This window comes from Atractosteus spatula, chromosome 12 (genome assembly GCF_055471065.1).
Source record: "Atractosteus spatula isolate fAtrSpa1 chromosome 12, fAtrSpa1.hap1, whole genome shotgun sequence".
In the NCBI taxonomy this organism is placed as follows: domain Eukaryota; kingdom Metazoa; phylum Chordata; class Actinopteri; order Semionotiformes; family Lepisosteidae; genus Atractosteus; species Atractosteus spatula.
The window spans coordinates 37,378,527-37,400,295 of NC_142717.1; the positions used below are offsets into that span (position 1 = coordinate 37,378,527).

The 21,769-nt window shown below is 36.6% G+C and overlaps 1 protein-coding gene across 1 annotated transcript in view; it reads right to left on the reverse strand.

Moving 5' to 3' along the window:
- The window catches only part of LOC148822998 (regulating synaptic membrane exocytosis protein 2-like), a 55,975-nt gene extending 44,044 nt beyond the window's left edge, over positions 1–11,931 (reverse strand). The window contains exon 1 of the mRNA XM_088928599.1: positions 11,860–11,931. Coding sequence (XP_088784725.1) covers positions 11,860–11,918 — 59 coding nt within the window. The 5' untranslated portion in view covers positions 11,919–11,931. The remainder of the gene's footprint in view (positions 1–11,859) is intronic.
- Between the last annotated feature and the right edge of the window lie 9,838 nt (positions 11,932–21,769).

The following is a 21,769-nucleotide window of genomic DNA, read 5'->3' on the forward strand; positions in this document are numbered from 1 at the left end:
TGCTGTGCTTAAATAGAGCTCCTCAGTTTCCACCACTTCTCAGAAAAAGAATTCTAGAGCACAAAACACAAAAGAATGTCAGAGAAGAGGTGGTGATCTGACATCTCATTTATGAGTGCTTCACAAGTATTTCATAATTTATTTTCCGAGGCTTTCAGCACTGTAACAAGTCTCAATTTTCTCCTGAGTGGGAGAGAATAATTGCTTGATAAAAGTATGCACTGCCAGAGAGCTGCATTTTTTTTGCTAGGGTAAACCCTTATTTTTGTACCCTTGTTTTCAACTGGAAATGTTTCCAAGAGAAGAAAACTGCACAAGTTAAAAAATGCAAGAATAAAAAACACAAAATAAAATTTATACCTGTGCTAGAAGTAAGAAGCAACACACAATTCTTCATACTAAACCCTAAAACCCTAAAAACTAGAATCTAAACTATATCCTAAAATTAGATACTACTGTTAGTCTTCTCCATGGATCAGATAATCACTTCATGAACATTGCTCTTAGCAATAAAGAGATACTTTAGGTTCTATACTTTTTGTTCTCTCCCGGTAAATTATACAATATAAAACTAGCCTTCCATAAAATGCCACAGATGCTATTATGTTATTCTAATACAACGTAACTGTTCTGCCCAGTCCCTGCAGTACTTTGAGGACACTAGAAACACAGTTCTATTTCAAGCAGTTATTGCACCTCAAACTTCACACTCCTTTATCCAGAAATTAACAGAAATATTGTCTCTAAGGACACACATCACAGATGCCCTTTGCCTTTGCTTCAGTTTCAGAAGTAAGCTCCAACATCAAGGCTTTTATTAAATGTGTTTAAATTTCATGTAATTTGTGAAAAAATCATACTTCCATGTGCTGTAGTTTTCAAACACCTTTCTAGATTCAAATACAAATGTCTTGCTCGCAGTTAAACAACTCAAGGATTCCAGATTGAATATATTAAAAATACATCATCAAAACAGTAACAATCAGTGTAAATGCTTCCAATAAACTGGGTTTTTGATACAGTAGAATACGAAACAGAATTTCTGAATTTCTGATACGAAACAGAATTCAGTTTTCACTGCTGTTACAATTGGTGTGCTATTGGTACGAGTAGGTACAGTATTTTGTTCGTATGGGGTGATGTTTTGAAAACCATAGAAGGAACAATGATTTTTTTTTCACATTTCATCATGTTTTGTTTATTTCTTACATTCATTAAACTTCAGGCACATTTTAGAAAGGAAATTATTTAATTAGGACCTGCTTGTGCATAGAATTTGCAGAAAAATATATCCAGTACATTCTTTTTTGATTTTGCAAGTACTGTATGCTTCAGTAAATCTTAAAGCTACAATACCTCTAAAGAAGAAGAAATGATTCACAATAAAATAATTAAATGACACCAAATATGACAATGTCATTAGAGCTTAAAATTAGTTTAACCGCTGCAATAGATGAACAAACTATGTTTTTTTTTTTGCTGACTGGGAATAAATATATCTCTGCATGAAGTGCTCCCACAGGGGTGATTCATAGATCACATCAAACCTGTTTGTGTGACTGCTGTTACTTCTACAATTTTGTAATCAAAAGCAGTTCAGTGCCATAGATGTGTGAATTATAAAAAAAAATGTCACAATGGTCTAAATTATCAGTGAGGTCTCCCCACTACACGCACACAGATATCACTACTAAATCCTTCCAAAATCCTTGTGATTTGAAAGACAAACCATGAAATGTACAATAGTACCCAAATAGTCAAAAAACAGATCTACAGCACTAAAAAAGCTAACAAAAACAGTAAATAAAGTTTTATGGCACAGCTACACTCTGCAGATACCCTTAATGACTTTACCACAAGACTCTATAAGCTGTTTTATAGGGATTCAAAAGATTTCACACACAGGAAGGGGGCGTGCACTGAGGCAGTGACTGAGCCAGCAGAGTCAAGCTGATCCCAAATGATTCTTTTCAAGTATGCTCTAATCACTTTGAAACAAAGAAATAGAGTTCATAAAAATGAAAACCACTGCGAGACGCCTGCAAACCAAATGCATTGCGAACGTCAGCACCACAGAAACAAAATGTAAAAAGGAAGGTATGAGAAAATTACAACTCCCAAATTAAAATGTTTCACGCGTTTAGCTCCATATGTGCATGTGTAGGCCAGCACGATGGTGCACTGATTTTCACTGCTGCCTCACAGCACTGGGACCTGCGCTGCTATCTGCAAGGAGTTTGGATGTTCTCTCCATGTTCATATAGGTTTCCTATAGGTGCTCTGATTTCCTTCCACAGACAAAATCTATACTGGAAGGTTAAATGTCCTCTGGGAAAATTGGCCCTGGTGTGAGCGTACAGTATATTTGTGTCTGTGTGTACCAAGGCAGGATATAACCTACCAGGTGTATCCTGCCTGGTGCTCACTGCTTGCTGGGATAGGCTTTGGCTCCCCATGACCCTGTATTGCATAGAAAGATTAGAAAAAGACAGCTGTACAGTTTGTCTGCATGTGAGAAGTATAGTGTGTTCTTTGCAACCATTATGTCTTTTCTTCTTTGATATAATCCATTACATTTCTATATTTTACAGAATATTAAAGAAAATATTTGGGGTATTGTTGTTCTCAGTCTGAATTTCAAGTAATTTGAATTTTTTTTCTTTATTATTTTGACATTTATTTTTTCGACATTATTACACTTGCATTCTTTTTTAATCTTCAGAAAATCCGGAAACTTCAATAGTCAAACATATGTCCATGATGAGAACAAAGAAGTGTTCTAGTATTCTAAATCTAGTATTTTCTCTCTTTTTTTTAATCCTTCAATGTTTCTCTACCAAATTTCTGATGTGAGTGCGTATTTTTTTGGTATTGGGTGGTGTTTTGACAACTGTGGAAGGAACAATGAATTTGTCATCATATTTTCAAGTTTCCAGAATATCACTGTGTCTTACTAGTGTCAAAGAAAACAGATCCACTGATAGGAAACTGATAGAATAACACTTGCTATTAGCAGGTCTTTCCACCATATTAAAATAAGAAGTTCTGTTTTTGAAGATGTCTCTGCTCTGTACAGTAACACACTTTTGTATTTTACAAGTATTTATTTATGTCAGTGCCCATGTACACCGGTGTTTGGGGCAGTTTAAGAGGGTAAGCATAAAACACACAAAAAAATAAAATCAAAACAACAAAAATAAAGAAACAAAGATAGAGATAAAAAAAGTGGGAAAAGGAGAAAAAGTTAATCCCAGATTTGTGGAGCAAGGCAGCTGAAACCGCACACCCAAGATGCTTATACCTACAGGTATAAGGTACAATTAAAAGGTGTGTCCTTAAAAACGTAAAAGTAAAATTTTGAACTGAATGTGCTGGTCAATGGGGAGCCAGTGAAGATGTGTGAGAACTGGGGCGATGTGGTCACAGAGCCTTGAAAGCAGTAGAATTTGAGCCGCTGAGTTTTGGACCATTTGAAGATTGTTTAGGGAGTAAATAGGGAGACCACTGTAAAGACTGAGATGTTATGAAGGCATGAAATGTGGTTTCTGCAGCTGTGTGATCAATTTGTGCATCAAAACAGAGCTCTGGATCGAACGAGACCCACAGACTTCCCATCGAGCAAAATGTGAAGCTACTGTTTCCATGTTATTGGGACTTTAATAAATGCGATGTATCTTCCCTGGGATTTATGCACATCACCTTAGTTTTTGTCATCGTTAAATGGAGGAAATTTGAGCTCAAGCAAGCCTGGATTTCACTCACACAGCTTGCCAGATTTGAGAAGTCTCATGGAAGGTCAGGCAAGATACGAGATGTAAAGGTGAATGTCAGCAGTGTAAAAATTAAAGCAGACACTCTTTTGATCAGTAAGACTCCCTGATGGAAGTATTGCTTAATCCAATTGACAACATTATAAGGTTGATTTATTCCAGTATTATAAAAAAAGTATGAATGGTGGAATGGCATAAAAACCATGTAAACACTTTACACTGAAACCTCAAAAACACATTTGAAGCAATGATCTTACCGATGGATTGGTCGTAGCCTTATTACATTTACTGTGGCCTACATAGAGGCAAGTAGGATGTACTCATCTTACCCAAGCAAATGTTTTATTTATGAGATCTCTGAAACAAAGTTCAGCATTTCCAGAAAAACTAGGACAAGGATTCCCCTAATCCAATATGTCCTCCGTGTTCCTCCTGGAATCAGTATGCTTTCTGAGTGCATATTAACTTATGACGGGTACTGGTTTGTGTGACAACAGGGCCTTTGGAGAGCTGAAGAAACAACAAACAAACTGAAAATTGACTCACTACTGATAGAGCCCAGTACGGTGCTGTGACTGGTCTTGAATGTCTAGAATCCAGACCAGAGGTTAGCTCCTCAGCTCCCTTGCAAGCCAGAGCTGCATTCAGAATTGCTGACTGACTGTTTGCCTGTAAAATGCGAATGAGGCCTGTGTCTGCATTCTCATATCAGTCAATCAATCAATCAGGCAGCTCCAAGGAGCCTGCACTCCAGCCATTTTAACTAATTAAGGGCAGGGAAATATTCTTCCCTACCACATCAACCAAGATCTAAATTACACAAATGCCTGCAGTGCCAGAACCTGGAATGAAAGGACAACACATTTAAGTATAGGCACTCAAATCATTCTCTCTGTATATCCAAAAATTCAAAAGTCCAATCTTTTCAGGAGGGTTTCTTTTCTGTATTCACAATATATAGTACAACAAAAACTCCTAGGCTCAGTCTCATATTATTATTTAGTTTTCTATCACTGGCTCAGTGTATCAGCTTTTTCTCAAATAAAGGCATGTTCCTAGCCCCAAGCCAAATACCCTCCAACAGCATTATTTCAGTTCCTAAAGGCCGACTTCCACTGCAATAGAATTCAGTACTAGGGATGCCTTGTAGGTTAGCTCGCCATAACAAGGTTATCTTCCAACACTATGAGCCCTGTTATAGCACTCATATTTTATAGTAGGGGGTGTTATTCTGCCCTTTGTGATGACACAGACACTTTGTAACAAGCTCAGCATGATGTCAAGATTTTGTAAATATTGCTTCATGTGCCACAAGCACATGATTTTAAAAATTGCCAGATTTCTTGATTTCTGCAAATGCTCATTACTGGTCTAAGCAGTGAATAAGCATATTTGGAAATGTGGTTTTAATGACATGCATGTTTAAAAAACATATACACTGGATGTGTATGTGTAATACTGTATGTAGCCAAATTCAGAGTATATTTTACCTCTCAAAAACAATATTAATATTCAGAAAATGTAGAAAAATAATAGAAAAGCATTTATTCACTTTCAAGGTCTAAACTTTATTACCGTTTTTGTTTTTGTATTTTTGTACTGTATGTTTTTTAGAAAACAAATGCTCCTAACACATTGGACTTGGACATTTTCTCAACTGTTCTCTTAATTTTATACATGACAACCTTCTATAAATTTTACAAAGGTACATTAATCACATACTGTAAGTCCCCTTAGCGACAGTAGCTCAAAAGGATGTATTATTGGCTGGCTCACTGGACTGTTAATAGGATTCAGACACTGCCTTCTGGGTTACTGGTTCAGTTCCAGCCCTGGCTCTTCCTCTCTTCTGCAAATCAAGGACAATGTAAAGCCATGCTGTAAATCTTGGCCTGGGGTGATCTGGTCATATTAATTGGCAAATACCTGTATGTACAGTATCACTTTTTAAAAAAGTGTGACAGACACAATGTATATTTTTTAAAGCCAGTTTTTTTACTTTGTAACAGACAAAGTTCAAATCCCTTTCCAGACAAGCCCTTAGAATGCTTTTTCGTTGATTTTGTGAATTTGCGTCCTATATTTTGTCCGTCATTTATCTTTATTTCCCCCTTCTGGTGTTCAGCAGTTTCATAAAACTAAGACAAGCTCCAACTCAGAAGAAGGGTACAGTATAATGGGCAGTTTCCTGTTTTCTAGAACTCGCTGACAGATTGGACTACTGCGCTTTTCGAACCAATTCACTTTCTTTTGATTTGTTGTGGTCAGCTACCGCATTTACAAATCTTGGCATCTAATGGTTTCCTAATTCCACACCTTTTCTACAATACTCCTCTTTCAAATGAGATTCGTTAAAATGCTGACTCGGTCCATTCTCGATTAGTGTCTGCAAATTTAATATGAGGCTTTATATTTTCAGCCTGGTGATTTCACTGGAAGTTCACATATTGCTATGAGACTAAAAACGAGACACTTTGCTGACAATGTGACAATCTAGCCAATCCCTCCAGACATCCATAAAAAATGCAATTCTGGCTTTCATGAAAAAAAAAATTAAAAAATGTTTGTAAATTACCAATCATTTTACACTGATAAAAAATGTTTGTAAATTACCAATCATTTTACACTGATTAATCAGTTTTTCTAGCTGTTTAATCAATTCTGCTTCTGTTTGACAAACCTAAAGAGCAGAAACAAAGAAACCACCCATGAAAATAAAGCAATGCGATGGTTACTAAATTATCGACTGCAAGAGAACACTTCTAACATCTATTCATAAATGTATTTTGTCATGTTCACTTGAGTTAAAAAATGATTATTTTCATTTTTAGGATCTGTTGAGGTACTGTATGCCATTGCAAAATAAGGAGAACACAGATTTAGTCTTTGTTATTTGGGTTGGATTTAAAAACATTTTCAATTGAGTTCTGGGCATTAAATATGTTTTTTACATTTTGTACACAATATGTACATATGAAAGTATCCAAAAGTTATACTCATATTACTTATATTACAATACTTATACAGTATTTGCTATTTTAAATCTATCTTAAAGGACATTTATTCAAAACTCAGACATTAGTCTATGAGATGTAAAAGGCGAGGCGGGGTTCATCACATATGAAATGTCACACAGTTAACGTCTTCCAAAACGGACCCCCTCTTATTTAGATTGACATTTCCAGGTGTTTTGTAATGGCGACCTATAGCATAATTATGTAAAAATCCCACATCTTTTAGCTTTTGTGTCCGAGCTCCTTTTCTCACACTTTTCTTTGCATGATATGAAGTACAGCACATTAACGTTTTTTTTTAAAAAGACTGCAAGAATAATTTGCCTGTTTTTGCAGTTTTGCAGGATTTTCAATCGCAGTATGTTTCCCCATGCACAGCTAATGAGAACTACCAAAGCAATGGAGGGTTGCAAGAGTCTTCCCTAATAAAATATAGAATAACAGGGCCTTTGTATGTTCTGCAAGCATATGCAATGCATGTATCCTCCGCACCAACAAATATTCGATTAATATATAATTCATCAGTGGTTGAACATTAATGAGGGCTTCATTGAAAAATGTTAAGTGCCAGAGCTGAAGCAGGAATCGCGTGGTGTGTGGGAGGAGCAGCCCCCCCTAAAGTGTTCGGTAAGAGCTCTTAGCAGTCCGCAGGGATTGTGCTCTCTCTGTGTCCAAGGTCAGTCTGTTATGAAATAATGTGCTGCTTTTTCTTGCGAAGCTTTGAAAGTCTGACACACGCGTTATATAACGCTGTCTCACAGTCGGCACGGCCCATGTGGTTGGGAGGGAAGGGTGCCAGCAAATCGCTCTCCTGTTTCACCTCCTCAGCCCCCCCACAGCCTTCACGCACCTTTCAGAGGTGCGTGGAGAGAGGAGAGAATTCGGTTACAAGCTCAGTCCGAAGGGCAGCCGCTTCTGACAGCCTTAACTGCTGGAAGACGGTCATTTCATCTGTTTGTCACCTCGGTCTTTACGCTTCAGTTACAGTCACTTACCTGTAGGGCTGAGACCCAGGACCGACCCACGGCTCTGGGAGCAATGGGGCCATTTGTCCTTTCCTGTTCCAGTGCGGCCCAATGGAGAACGGTCTAACGCTGTGGCAGGAAGGCTGGCTTTCTCCCGCCTTTGCCTCTTTCACGTCATGACTACGGCCGCAGTCTCAACCAGTTCTGTGCAGCTGTTGCCACACTTGCGCCTTGAGGTTAGATAGAAGCTTCTAGCTCTGTGATGACACAGTCCACTGATCTCAGAAATATATTCTGCCACTATTTATACCCCACAAGCATAGAAATATTAAAGCTCTGTGATACACTGGATGTGGCATAAATCTAGTACTGTAAATGTAAGTACAAATCATAGTAAATCGATTGACTCTGCCACAAAACCATTCATTTGTATAGTATACAGCAACCTCAAAATCCTGCACATAATGTGAGAACAAGCACCTTCATTATTTCTTGATTTTCATTTTTTAGGATGTTCATTTTTTTATTTTCGAAGATTAAATTGCATTGTTTATGTATTAAAATTGTGAAAGAAGCCAAGGTTATCTGTTCTGTCACCCACCCAATGTAGAAAAGTCCTCCTCACATGAAGCAGGGATTCCATAAAACTCTTAGAAAGGTATGTTAACAGAGTTTATTCACAAATGGTGACAAAATCAATGTTTTTCTTCTTTTTTGGGAAACATCATTTCTGAAAGCATGGACAGGAGAAGAGTCACCTTGCTTAACGGGAAAAGATGTCATTTACCCCAGTACCAGTGGATGACATGGTGTTATCACAGCCATGAAGACATTATGTACCGTTCTCAGATTTCACTTTCAGATTTCCTTTGTGGACTTTTTAACTCTAAACTTGTAGGTAAAAGTGAAATGTGGAAAATGAAAGTGACAGTTTCAGGAACAGGACAGGTATTGTATCATTTCTATTTTACTGATAAGCCAAAATACAGTACCTAGTGACTCCATCTTACAAAAACTTATTAAACATATCATATTGCAGATGTATTAAAGAATCATTCACATAGCCTGCTCTTAAAAATAAAAATGAAACCAAAAATGGTGGGTTGTTTCAATAAAAAGGCCTTGCTTTCTTATGAAAGACTTAATACAACATATTAGGTTACTAAATTGAAGATTACTGTTTTAAAAGTGTTTCTACTAGGGAAGAATTTCAGTACTACATGAAATTTTGGATGACCACACGTCAAACTGTGGTAAAAAAAAGTAATTATTTTGTAATGTTGGATCCATAATCATTTTTATATTCTTAATAATTTAAAATTTTCCAGCTGTCAAGGTGATATCTATCACTGTTTGGCCGTCAGTAGAAATTGATTTTAATTTTCTATTAAAAATTACAAGTAAAATAAAATTAAAAAAATATACAGTAAATATAAAAAGCCAGAGATGCCAGCTGTGCCTGAGACAACAGAAGTGTAAAAAGTTTAGAGTGCTTTAATGAAATTAGCACTGTTTGGAGATTTTTACACCCAAGCACAATGCTTTGAAAGTTGTTCTTTAGAGGTGTCTCATCTTTGTTAAAAAAATAAAGAATGAAAATGTATACAATAATTTAATTTGTAAAATGTGTGCCTCTATTCTCTTTTTTGTTGCTTAGCAACAGCTCGTTAAGATTAGTCTTAAGTCTCACTTTGTACAGCAGTCTTATCGCTTGATTTTACTATTGACTAATTGTGAAAATCTTACAGTATGTCTGAAACTTAAGTTACTGTCTTTTTTAGTACAGACAGCCCTTGCATTCACTTAATATGTGTTTTTTAGAAGAGCAGTATCATATTTTCAGGAGCTCCGAAACCTGAGTTAGGCTTTAAATCTATCATCTTTTCTCTTGTCCACTAGCTTATAATTTATAGCCTGTTTGAAGTCCTCTGTCAGGGGCATCAAAATGAACTGCAAATTCTACAGACGTGTACTTTGCAAACTCTAGGATATTCACTTTACTTTTGCCATGAGTGCATAGAAGTCAGCAGATATTGTAATTTAACAATGATTATGCTTGCCTTATTATGCTATTATTATAATTGCTTACACTTGTATAGCGCTTTTCTGGACACTCCACTCAAAGCGCTTTACAGGTAATGGGGACTCCCCTCCACCACCACCAGTGTGCAGCCCCACCTGGATGATGCGACGGCAGCCATAGTGCGCCAGAACGCTCACCACACATCAGCTATCAGTGGGGAGGAGAGCAGAGTAATGAAGCCAACTCATAGATGGGGATTATTAGGAGGCCATGATTGGTAAGGGCCAATGGGAAATTTGGCCAGGACGCCAGGGTTACACCCCTACTCTTTTTGAGAAACATCCTGGGATTTTTAATGACCACAGAGAGTCAGGACCTCGGTTTTACGTCTCATCCGAAGGACAGCGCCTGTTTACAGCATAGTGTCCCAGTCACTATACTGGGGCATTAGGACCCACATGGACCACAAGGTGAGTGCCCCCTGCTGGCCCCACTAACACCTCTTCCAGCAACAACCTTTTTTTTCCCAGGAGGTTTCCCATCCAGGTACTGACCAGGCTCACACCTGCTAAGCTTCAGTGGGCTGCCAGTTGTGAGTTGCAGAGTGAAATAAATTATTGAATTTATTTTATTGTTTACTTTGTACTTTCACTAAATGTAAAACTAGGAACATATTATATATAAAATATGTACAGATAGGCTCAATGAACCTAATATCTTTTTAGTCTTGAAAAGAGAAGACTACAAAAGAACATGATGCAAATATTGCAAGTCAAAGGTAATGTCGAAACCAGTTCTTTCGACGTCTTCAGATTCAACAGTAAGACCTGAGGACAACTGAAAACTATGTGGAAGAGCATTTAAAACTGAGACTCTGGGTACTTCTTTACTTGTGAAAGTAAAGTGGGGTACAGGAGCTACAGGAAAATTGAGCAAGTGACCCAATCATGTCAGAACCAATAGCGTGGGTTTCTTCAAGATACAGCTGCATGAGTTCCTTGGATGAATTAGCAACTAAACAAGCTATACTGTATGAGCTAAATGGCCTTCTCTCTTTGGTATTCTCCTATGTTTTTAACCTTTATGATATCTGAGAAACCTCTGATATGATTGTGATTTCCACACGTTCCAAAGTGTTCTGATATTACCGTACTTCATAAATATTTCATAAGTAGATTTAGTAGATGAAAAAAGTGGGTCAAAAATTTAAAGTAAGCGAAGATGGCAACCCAGAACAACCTATTTTTCTCTCACATTAGATCAACCGCTTGAAAGATCCCTCAGGCCTGCCGAGCATACAGCACATGCTTCTGTGAGCTGCTGACTGACCTGGTTTGCTGTTAAAAACAACTTAAAACATCTTTTGTCGGATGAGATTAAAGCTCTCTGTGCTTCTGCTGCTGTTTTCTATGTATAATAAAAGATAAACTACATCACTACAAAATGCATTCTTGATCACAATTACAATAATGTAGCCCACGTACTAGTGAGATAAAACCAGGAGAAAAAGACGCCATGACACACACTAATAACCGAATTAACTCAGATGATTCATCTAAATTTCAATCCCCCTGCGAAAAAATAAAATCTGAACTTGAAAGTATGTCTAGTCTATCTTAATTTTGGACTTGCAGTCTTTTCTCTTTCTTTCACTTTCTTTCTATCTATTGTATTGTACAGTATATATATATTTCAGAATTGCCCCCTCTTCTGAAAATCCTGGTAAAATATGTTAAATAAAGTAAAAAGCAATCAAGGTGAAAACACAAGTAGGTGTCCCTGCAGGACTTCTGCTGCCTCTGTAATAGTTTACAGATAATGGAGAGAAGGAAAAACCAAAAGACCAGATAAAACCAGATAAAACCAAAAGACCATGCTACATTCAGTGAACTCTCTTATTAAGGAACATTCTCCTTCGAATGATAACAATTGATCATACAGCTATCCGTATTAAAAGGAGTTAACACAGGAAACATATCAAACCGTATCTACATTTCTTACAGTCTTTGTCTTCAAAATGAAACGAAATTAAAGGAAACATTTGGTTTGGGTGTAACCATTTTATTGTTAATAAACCTTGTCCTTACCTTTCTATCAACCATTGCACATCTGGAAAGTCACTAGCATCTCGTCCAGACGAATGCATTAAATCCTGTGCTGGCAAGCACTTTTCTCTAAATCCCTCTATGCCTTTGTAAAATCACATCCAAAAGCTTTGGGTTATGAAATGCATGTCTTCCACACGGCTCCTACATTCGGCAATTTCCAAAACCATTTTTCACTGTCCTCTCGTACAGGTATTGCACCATTTCCCTTACTGACAGGACCAAATGCTAGGTGCTCCTCTAGCCTAAAAATCACTGGGTTGGTGACCTGCTGTAGAGGATTCTGGGAACATGGAGTGGTGTTACAGTTTAATGCTGTTATCATGGGCTGTATATAGCTGGAGGTCAAGCAAGATTTTACCCTGCAAGGAGGATTATGGTACTTAGCTGATTACTGGCTGGCAGTTATTGCCTACGAAACACAGGCCTTCAGATCTGGCCTATTGGAATGTAACATTGTTCCCTGATAATTATCCTGCTACAGAACAAATGGTATTTTCTCTTTTACCTTGGATTGCTTTGGAAAATAAGTCTCCCAAAAAATAATCCATGTAACCGTTTAAGCATAGCCTCAAAGAAAAACATTTTTTTTTTGTTTAATCTGCTGTTTCATTCTGTAGCTTATTGTAATGACCTGGAAATTGCAAGCTGGACATAAAACTCAAAGCGAAATGCACCACAATGACGAGGTGAATTCCGTTTCATTTTCTTTTAATTTCAAATACTTCTGCAGGAGGTCAGCTCTGGTACATGTGAGATTACAATGAAATGAAGTTGCCTTCAGCACACCCTGTAAATAGACGAGGTAGACCCTCCTGCATGGCGTTGTCCCTTGAAATATACAGTACTGTGCTTAAGGCTGAAGTGATACCTGCCTAAAGAATAAGACGAGACACATGACTGACAGATCAGAGCATGTGGGAAAACAATTTCAAGCACGAATGTTGACACAGCACTTCACAGTGGGCCACATACGGGCTGTGCCAAAAAGGAACACAATGCTGTTTCAGAGCACGGAGATCTGCGTGCAAGTTGTGCAGTTTCATTCCAGGATGAGCGGCCCCTTTGACAAACAGAACAATTCAAAGTGAAGGTTTAGAGCTCTCCGAGTGAAAAAAACCCATTGAAACCCTTCATCCTATCATTACCTCAATTAAAAGAAATGACCGTCAATTTCTCCTGGCAGATCAAGAATATATTTTCTTTGTAATGACTGTATTCAAAATATGAGTGAAAATATTTTTTTCAATGAATAAAATAATTCGGGTTGGAGGATTCTTCATAAAAAAGGGCTTCTATAAAAACAGCACCATCTAAAAATGTTCTTATTCTTTCTAATTAAAAAAACTGACAATCATCATGAAAATGTACCCTTATTTTGCTGGAATTAAATCAAAAGATAACATTCATTTCTGGCTGTTGCCGTATTTGATCTCACGAGCGTAACTACGTTATCAATATATAGTGTGCTTTTCAAAATGCATCTAACAGTAGAGAATTGGAAAACATAACATTTTTAGCAATATAATTTGAAAATATGTGACTTCAATAAAACTACTATTTTAGGATACATGTTAACAAGTGGACAATGATAAGGGGTGTGCATAGCATTTGTTTTTCTGTGCAGATGAATGGCTTTTGCTTGATAATTATTTTTATGAGACGCTATTATGACCAATGCTCATCATTAATTATTTGTGTTTCTGCTTGCTCTGATATTTGTTATGTATATTTGCTATGCTAATTAGCTAAAGAAGTTACAAACGCTCCTGGAATCAAAATGTCAATTCTGATTGCAATTCAAGGAATTACAGTATGTAGCAAAGCAGTGCACCCGTCATAAAGGGGCAATAGACACAAGACCGGCAACACAACTATAGCTGCTATTATTGCTACCATTACCCCTGCTAATAAATACCATGATATTTAAGAATTTTAAGATAATAGCAAATAGTAGCATGTCTGTGATATTTCAGAAAACATTAAGCTCTTTATTCAGTTTCCCTTTCAGTCATGAATGTGTGTTAGTCAATCACTATAACGAAGAGAACTGTCTATATTAGAAGGAGCTCTAAAGAACATGCAGTACATACAGTACATACAGTAAGGTAGAGAAGATCATGTATCAACCCTAAAAACAGGCAGCTACTTTTTAACTGGCATATTTGCTGTTCCCATTCAGCCTAAAGTCTTCATGTTTATAAGGGAAAGCCACTCCTAGAATGGAGAAAATGCAATAATATTGTCAGAAATCACACGCAAGCACGCAGGCATCACCACACAGCCACGCGCACTTCGCACCACACATACAGTACTTATGCACTAATTGATACCACGCTCCTTCCTATTTAAACCCTCTCTCCTCAATCCATCCTCACTCACCACTGAGACTTTCTCTCAGCTAGAGCTACTCAACCCTTCGATCCAAATTTTTAGTTCTCTCTCGACCTTTTGGTAATGACCTTTGCTTAAAATCCGGGACTCCTCTCTTGTCAAACGATTTGGATACCTTCGCATCGTTTTGGATTTGCATTCAACCACCTCTCCGGCCGCGCACAGGGTCCAGCTATTAACCTAAATTTGGGCATTACTGACAAATAATGACACCTGACACCTGAAGAAGGCTCCACGGCCAAAACGTTGTGTTTTCTTTCTTTTTTCAGCAGGGAATAAACCTATTACTTGTTCCTTTGCAGCCTACGCATGCTGACGCAGCTACCCACCTGAATTATTGACAAATATTGCATATAAGAAAGATAACACAAAACAGTGTAGTGCACAAAATAACTTTACATTCAGCCAAGTTTGCACCAACCTTAATATCAATACAACATCCTCAGAATCTTATCTTGATTCATGTACAGCAGAGTCTGGTTATTCCTTATAATGCAGAAATATCTAGTTTACCCAAACAACAACATCTCTGCTCAAGTACGATTAGAGCACTATTACTGCATTTTTATATGGCATGTGTCTGGGTAGCATGTCTGGGTAGCATGCACTAAACTTACATTTACTGTATCATTCTCCTCTTAACACTTAGAACAATCCAGCCAGGTTTGATTCTGTATACTGTATTCTTTGCAATGCATCATAGCTACTCATCATAATAAAAGGAAATGTTTTCCAAAATCACTGTATTACATCTTTCATAATTCAAAAACAAACTCCTTTTGCCACTGGTTTCTGTTGTAGCTACAGTATAAAGGTAGACAGAGACACAGTGAACTCATTAAACACATTAAGAACAATACATCTAAAGATTATAGATGGATCAAGAAAGTAGCTTTACATCTGGGAACTCACAGTATATTTACACATTTACAAGATAATAAATTTAATTTTTTATTATGTTTATTGTTGTAGAAATTTACACAGCTACCATGTTATGTTGTATAGGGCTCCTCCAATCACAATCTTAATAGAAAGTAATAGTTATTATATTTTGAGATTAAGGGGCCTACCTTAACAACAGTCCTTTTTTTCTGTATTTCTAAGACTGAAATACATATGGGCATTTTTATGTTGACGAAATCTTAAAATTACTTCTTACCTGTACATCTCAAAGTTTTCTGCATAGACTAGATATTATTCCTTTATAACTTCATGGAATGAAAATGCTATCCTGAACCAATGCTATCCTGATCCTGAACAGCATGTTTTGTTTCATGCTGTTTTTTTATTTTAATATTCAAGACTACTTCAATTACTTTAGTTACTTCAGTGCATAAAGTACATAAACACTTCCGTTTTTTCGCAATGTTATGTTGATCTCACAGAAACTTCTATACCTACAAGTAATGGACTCTTCCACAATGTAAAAGGACCTTCCAGCACCTCCACAGTCCTTGAGACTGGAGAATTTATCACTGCAATTTTTCTGCCTTGTTCTTACGTCCCCGTCCGTGTTTTTTGTTTTTTTTTTCCCACTTCCTGTATTCAGGTACCCCCCCTCCCCCATTGGTCCCTCATTACGCCATTGCTGCAGTTGTGACTTCATTATCATCTATACTCCCGGCCAATCAGAACCCAAGATCTACAGTTTAAATATCTGAAGAAGGGTCAACCTCGGTTAGCTTCGACTCGTGTTCGCATTTACTCGCTAGTGGTCATGTTTGTTTGATGTTTTTGATTACCTGTGTTTTGTATTACCTTGCCCGCATTTGTTACTTTTCTTTTTACTTTGCTTGTGCTCATTTTGTTACCCTATTCCTTGCTCGTGTATTTTCTTCGGTATTACCCGTTTTCCCATAATCGTGCAATTGGTTCACTCGTGTCTTGTTATTGTTAACTGTGAACTTGTTGTACACCAGGGGGAAAGGTAAGGTAAGGTCGTCGGGTTACACTGTGCACACGCAGGTTAGGGGCGAGTACCACCTTTGTATTTTTCTGGATTTGGTTAGTTCGGTGTAGAGAAGTTAGGGCAAATTAATTTTTTGCCAAAGACCTTTTGTTTCGTGTTTTGATTAGGTCAGGTTAGGTGTCACTGTATTAGTTTGGGCAGTTTTGTTATTTTTCTTTTCTTTGGCACCGCTCAAGTTCCTTTTCCCTGTGTGTTATTGTGTCCTGTTTACGTACCAGTCACTTATTCACTTTATTAAAATCACTCTTGCACAAACTCTTGTTGTCCCTTACCAGAAACCCACCTGCATCCGAACCCATCCTAAATGTTACACCCCTTTACCCCCTAGACACCTGGGGTCGTAACACTTGTTTATTGCTTTTGTTTCACATTCAATAGATTGAACCTTTGGAGCTTATGTTTCTAATAATTTTAGTACCCCGTGTGGCATTCAAAGGAACCCCAAGCAGGGATTTTACAAGCATTATCAGCTCTGGCCCGCACAGTAGTGAAGGTAGTGATGTTTGCTACGGTAACTGGCCAACCATCAACATCCCTGGGAATCCTGGGGAAAACATTATTGTGACAGCCTCATCTTGTACTCTATGAGGCTGTGACACTTGCTATGTTGTACTGTGTGAGATTATATCAACCAGTTGCTTTTGTTCTTACTGTACCAATTAATGTTTATAATGTTTTTTGCTAATGTTTCACAGTTTGTTTATTATAAGTGCAACGGGACTCAGTATGGTGAGCAAGTTACAGAAGTGGCATCGGCCCTTCTGAAATCTAGAAAAGTAAGACTCTGCTGTGGTAGAGGACTGTTTTTTTTGTGTGGTGAAGTCATCCTCTATCTAGGGAGTGGTGCTGTTTGAACTCAGAGTCCAGGACTGAATCCCAGCAGGACCAGGAAAGCTGTATCCATCACATAAATTAATCTGGAACAATTAATCAATTATCAATTTAAATACAAAATGTTTTATTACACTGACACAAGTTTTTAAACATGTTCTTTTTTTTCTCTTCGCAGGACAGAGAGTATTCTATAAAATAATAACTTTAGAACTCTTCCCATAGTGACAGACTGCCTTAAGATACTGGCTTGGACCTGTCCTAATGGTGTCCAGATGTCGCTTTAAGCAGGATTGGGGTGTGTTAATTTCTGGCCATCAGAACAGACAGTTTTTTCTCCTACTGCAAAACACTCCAAAGTGTAATGTATTGTTCTGCTCATTAAGTTCCTGCTCTGCATGGGAGCACAGAATTATTAATATCCTGATTGCTCCTTTGGAGCAAGCTAAATGAAATACAGTACTTCACTAGAGTAGGCATTATTAGACTTAAGCATTTATAAAAATACTTTATTTACTTTACTTTATGTATTACATGTACTTTAATATGTACATGTTACCAATATGTATGTCTACAACTATAATAAAAGAGTAATACCATCCATTTTACTTACGTACTACACAAGTAGACTGACTCTAAACAGGCAAACCTGAATAATTTACCTGTATAAGTTTGGATTTATAATGTAACACTCTGGTAAAAACGTGGTAAAACATGCACTTCCATGGCCTGACTTAACATGGTCGACCATTATGGAAACATGGCATGATAGAAAATTATTCTTTTCTCTTGTTTCTTTTGGTTCCTATGGATTTGTCAAAACATAAGATAAATGTAAATGTTTTTAGCACAGCCCATACTGCAGTCAGAGAACGTACACAATATTAGCGACTAATAAAGGTAAAACTGGTAAGAGGAGCTTTCAAATCATGGTATAAAAGCTTATAGGCTACAGTTATGAACAAACAAGGAAATAGCTGCTGTGGTCAGTTGACACTGAAATCACTTACATTGTGTGGAATAGAGTATATATCATCATTAGCCAAGGTCTGTCTGTTGCCGTTTTCCTCTTTCTTTAAATATATGTATTCTTAGGGTTACAAAAAAGAGGCGGCCATAATACATTCTACATAAAAAGCATTTTTGCAAGTATATCAACAATCAAATCTGTTACAGTAGTTGTGCATAACATTCCACTTATTTAATATATACTGTATGTGAATCAATTTAAAGCTAAACAATATGGTTATAAAGGTTTGCAAGTCCTAGACATTTTCAGAAGGCAGATTTAAATGCCTTTAAAAACACATTTAAAATGTGTTGTGTTATGAGGGCTTTTTATGATATTTGTAAATAATGCAACCCCATGAATTTAAATATGTATACACGGGACGTACAGGTAAGTAATAAATGAATTAATTCCAAGCCGTGTCATCTGGGGGCAGATGAGATGTCCCGGTGGGTATACATTTCTGTCGCTTTGTCAACAGTATCAAATTATTCATGAAGAAAGGGCTATAAAGAATGAACCAAGTTTCAGAGTGTCATGTATGCTGAGAATACCTCCAAATCTGGAATTTCATTTGATTTTCATCTCAAACTGCAGAGTAAACATTTTAGATTTAAATGGCAGACTACAAGCTTACAAATATAAGTACCTACTGTACAGTATGGTAAAAAAGGTCAATCTGAAATTGTAAAGTAGATTAAAACATTTTGTTTTTTCATACAGTAATAGTAATCCAAAAGTTCCATAAGAAAATATCTCAAGGCTCTAAAAAGTTGCTGAAAATAACAGGAAATTTATGTAGGTCACCACAGAGCTTTAAGCTCCTACTAAGGTACAATACCAGAAGTTCTAAACCTCAACCTTTCATCACAAAAGACAATAACACAGTGGAAAGTGTGGAAATGTAAAAGTGTAAGGTAAAATTAATCATATAGCCTATTCACAGTTACACAATCAAGGAAGATTTTTATAATAAAGTTTATAAAATGGAATACACAATGAACCATTTTTTCTGAGGTTGAAAAATGTCTTTCAAGCCATTTTTTCTTTCTTTGATTCTGCTAAGTTTGCATTTTTTTCAGCAAGCAGCTGTATTTTCAAAGAAAAGATTGTGACTGTCTACATACTAGAAATCTGAAAAATGGAGATACAGCAGGAATGGTAAGTTAATAATCCATTCACCTTAGCCCTTAAAAAATACCTATAATAATTTTGTTATCCAGTGTGACTTTCTATTCCTAGGGTACAATTTTCTTACTTGCGTATTATTATGCACTGTACATCAAATAAGGATACACTGGACTGAAGATACTGTACACAGCTATATATTTAAATGCATATTTATTTGTAACTTTGACATTTTTAGTATGTATTTTATTGCCACATCAGTTACTAGTGGTTGCGGATCCTTTAAGGCCAATTTCTGTAATTTCATAGTTGGGGATTAATTTAAAATCTGAAAGGGGATAAAGGCAGGAATTGTATTTTTAGAGAGTCAATTAGCATACAGTATCTGCATAAATAGTGGTATATTAAGAAGTGTGAAAATGTATGTGAGAGAATGTGGTCAGTCAAAACAAACAGGGTATTGTTATATTGTGAAATTTAATTTAACAGCAAAACTAAATTTTGGGCCTAGAGAGAGAGATTTGTATTTGCCTCTGACTGTTCCCTACATTCTGAACAGCTGAGAAGAAACGATGTCCACAGCATCATACACAGCAGATCCACTGAATCCCAAACCTCTAACCAACAGCCTGGGTTACAAAGTCTCCTTTTTTAAGAACATGCATTAAGCACAGAGCTTGAAGGCTGCTGAATAAATTATTTGTTTCTTTATCTATCCCAACATGTAGTACAATATATAACACTTGTGAGTCATCCTTGAAAATGCACTCTCTATACACAAGATAAAATAAATAAATGAAAGGTTACTGCAGCTGCTCCATGTGGTGTTTTTAATGCCGTTCATTTTAACATATTTAGGAAACGCATTTTTAAGGAAAGTTTATGTAAGTAACAAGTTTATGTAAGTAAGCATTTTTAAGTAACAGTTTATGAGCTGCAAAGTGGCATACAGATACAGTACAGTACGTGAGATATGGAGATATGAAATCAGTGGAGAATGGAAATCTTAAACAGATTCTACTTGAAGCACACAATAAATTTATCACCAACAGTCAATCTATCAAAAAAGCAAAAAAACATCAAAAAGTCAATTAGGAAAAAAATAAGGGTAGTGAAAGTGCTTCACAAAAGTATTAAAAAAACATCTAGGTCAAGAAAATAAGTATAAAGATTCAAAAGCACAAGTTTAAAAAAGGCTATTAGAAAGACCAAGAAAAAGATGGAAAATTTGGAATATTGTATTGTACTAAAACAGAAAAAAATTAAGGGTGAAGTGAAATCTAGTGTATGCAGGACAAGAGTGGCAAATGTACAGGAAAGTAGATCATGTTCTGAATAAGAATTTCACTTAGGATTTCACCAAAGAAGAAATCAACATGTCTAAGGCATTATTGTCATAAAAGACAGGGAAGTGTTTTGAGTACTAAAAGCACTTAAGATTAATAAATTGCTAGGCCTCAAAGGTACCCAGCCAATTGTATTCAAAATAGAGATGTGATACATCAGCCATTCTTCCAATCACTCAACACAGCAGCAGTACTCCTGGACAGGAGAATTGCTAATGTACTCCCCATCTACAAGAAAAGTGAGAAAACTGAACCAAGTAATTATGGATCAATAAGTCTGACTTTAATTACATGTAAGGTTATGGAAACAATTATTAGGACTAAATTAGAGCATCACCTACAGTATATGGAAATATGATCCTAGGGGATAATCAACATGGATTTGTATGCCTTGCTTAACCAACTTGTTTGAGTTCTTTGAACAAGCAAAAACAGGGATTATACATAGACCATTTGATAATGTATTTATTTTTAGAAGGTTTCTGATAGTTACTCATAAAGGATGAGTATAAATAAGATTACTTTTCAAACTATTGGCAGACATTAAGGGAAATGTGTTTTATGTATAGATTACAAACTGGTTAATGCTTAAAAAAAAGTACAGACAAAGTGTGAATGTTCAGATTGGGGTGATCAGTAGAGTATACTGTATGTGTGGTGTACCACATTTTTTGTATTTTTGTAACTGTGCCATGAGATTGAAAGAGCCGAGGAATACTGTGGTAAGATATACAACTAAATAAAGTAAACTAGAAAGATTAGAGATATGATCTTGAGGGTTGCTGAAAATAATTAAATGAAAAAGGAACACTCTGATGGACTGTACTGGACATATGGACTGAGAGATGGAAACATGAATGGGTAACAGAAATTTTATTTTGAAAGGTATAATGAAGTCCCAAGACGCTATCATCAAAATATAAGAGTCATCCAACTAAGTACAGCAGTTAAACATACAGTACACTGATAGGCTGCTATGATGAGCAAATAGTCCTGTAATAACATTAATAATGTGCCAGTGTTCCCCTAGGCCTTATATCAGAGGTTAAGGGAAGGGAAAAACATTTAAATGTGTTGATGAATGCATGATATAAATTGTAGTAGTTCAGGTGGGTAGCTTCTTGTCCTTGTCCTGCCACACCTGAAGAAGGCTCCACGGCCAAAACGTTGTGTTTTCTCTCTTCTTTTTTTCAGCATGGAATAAACCTATTACTT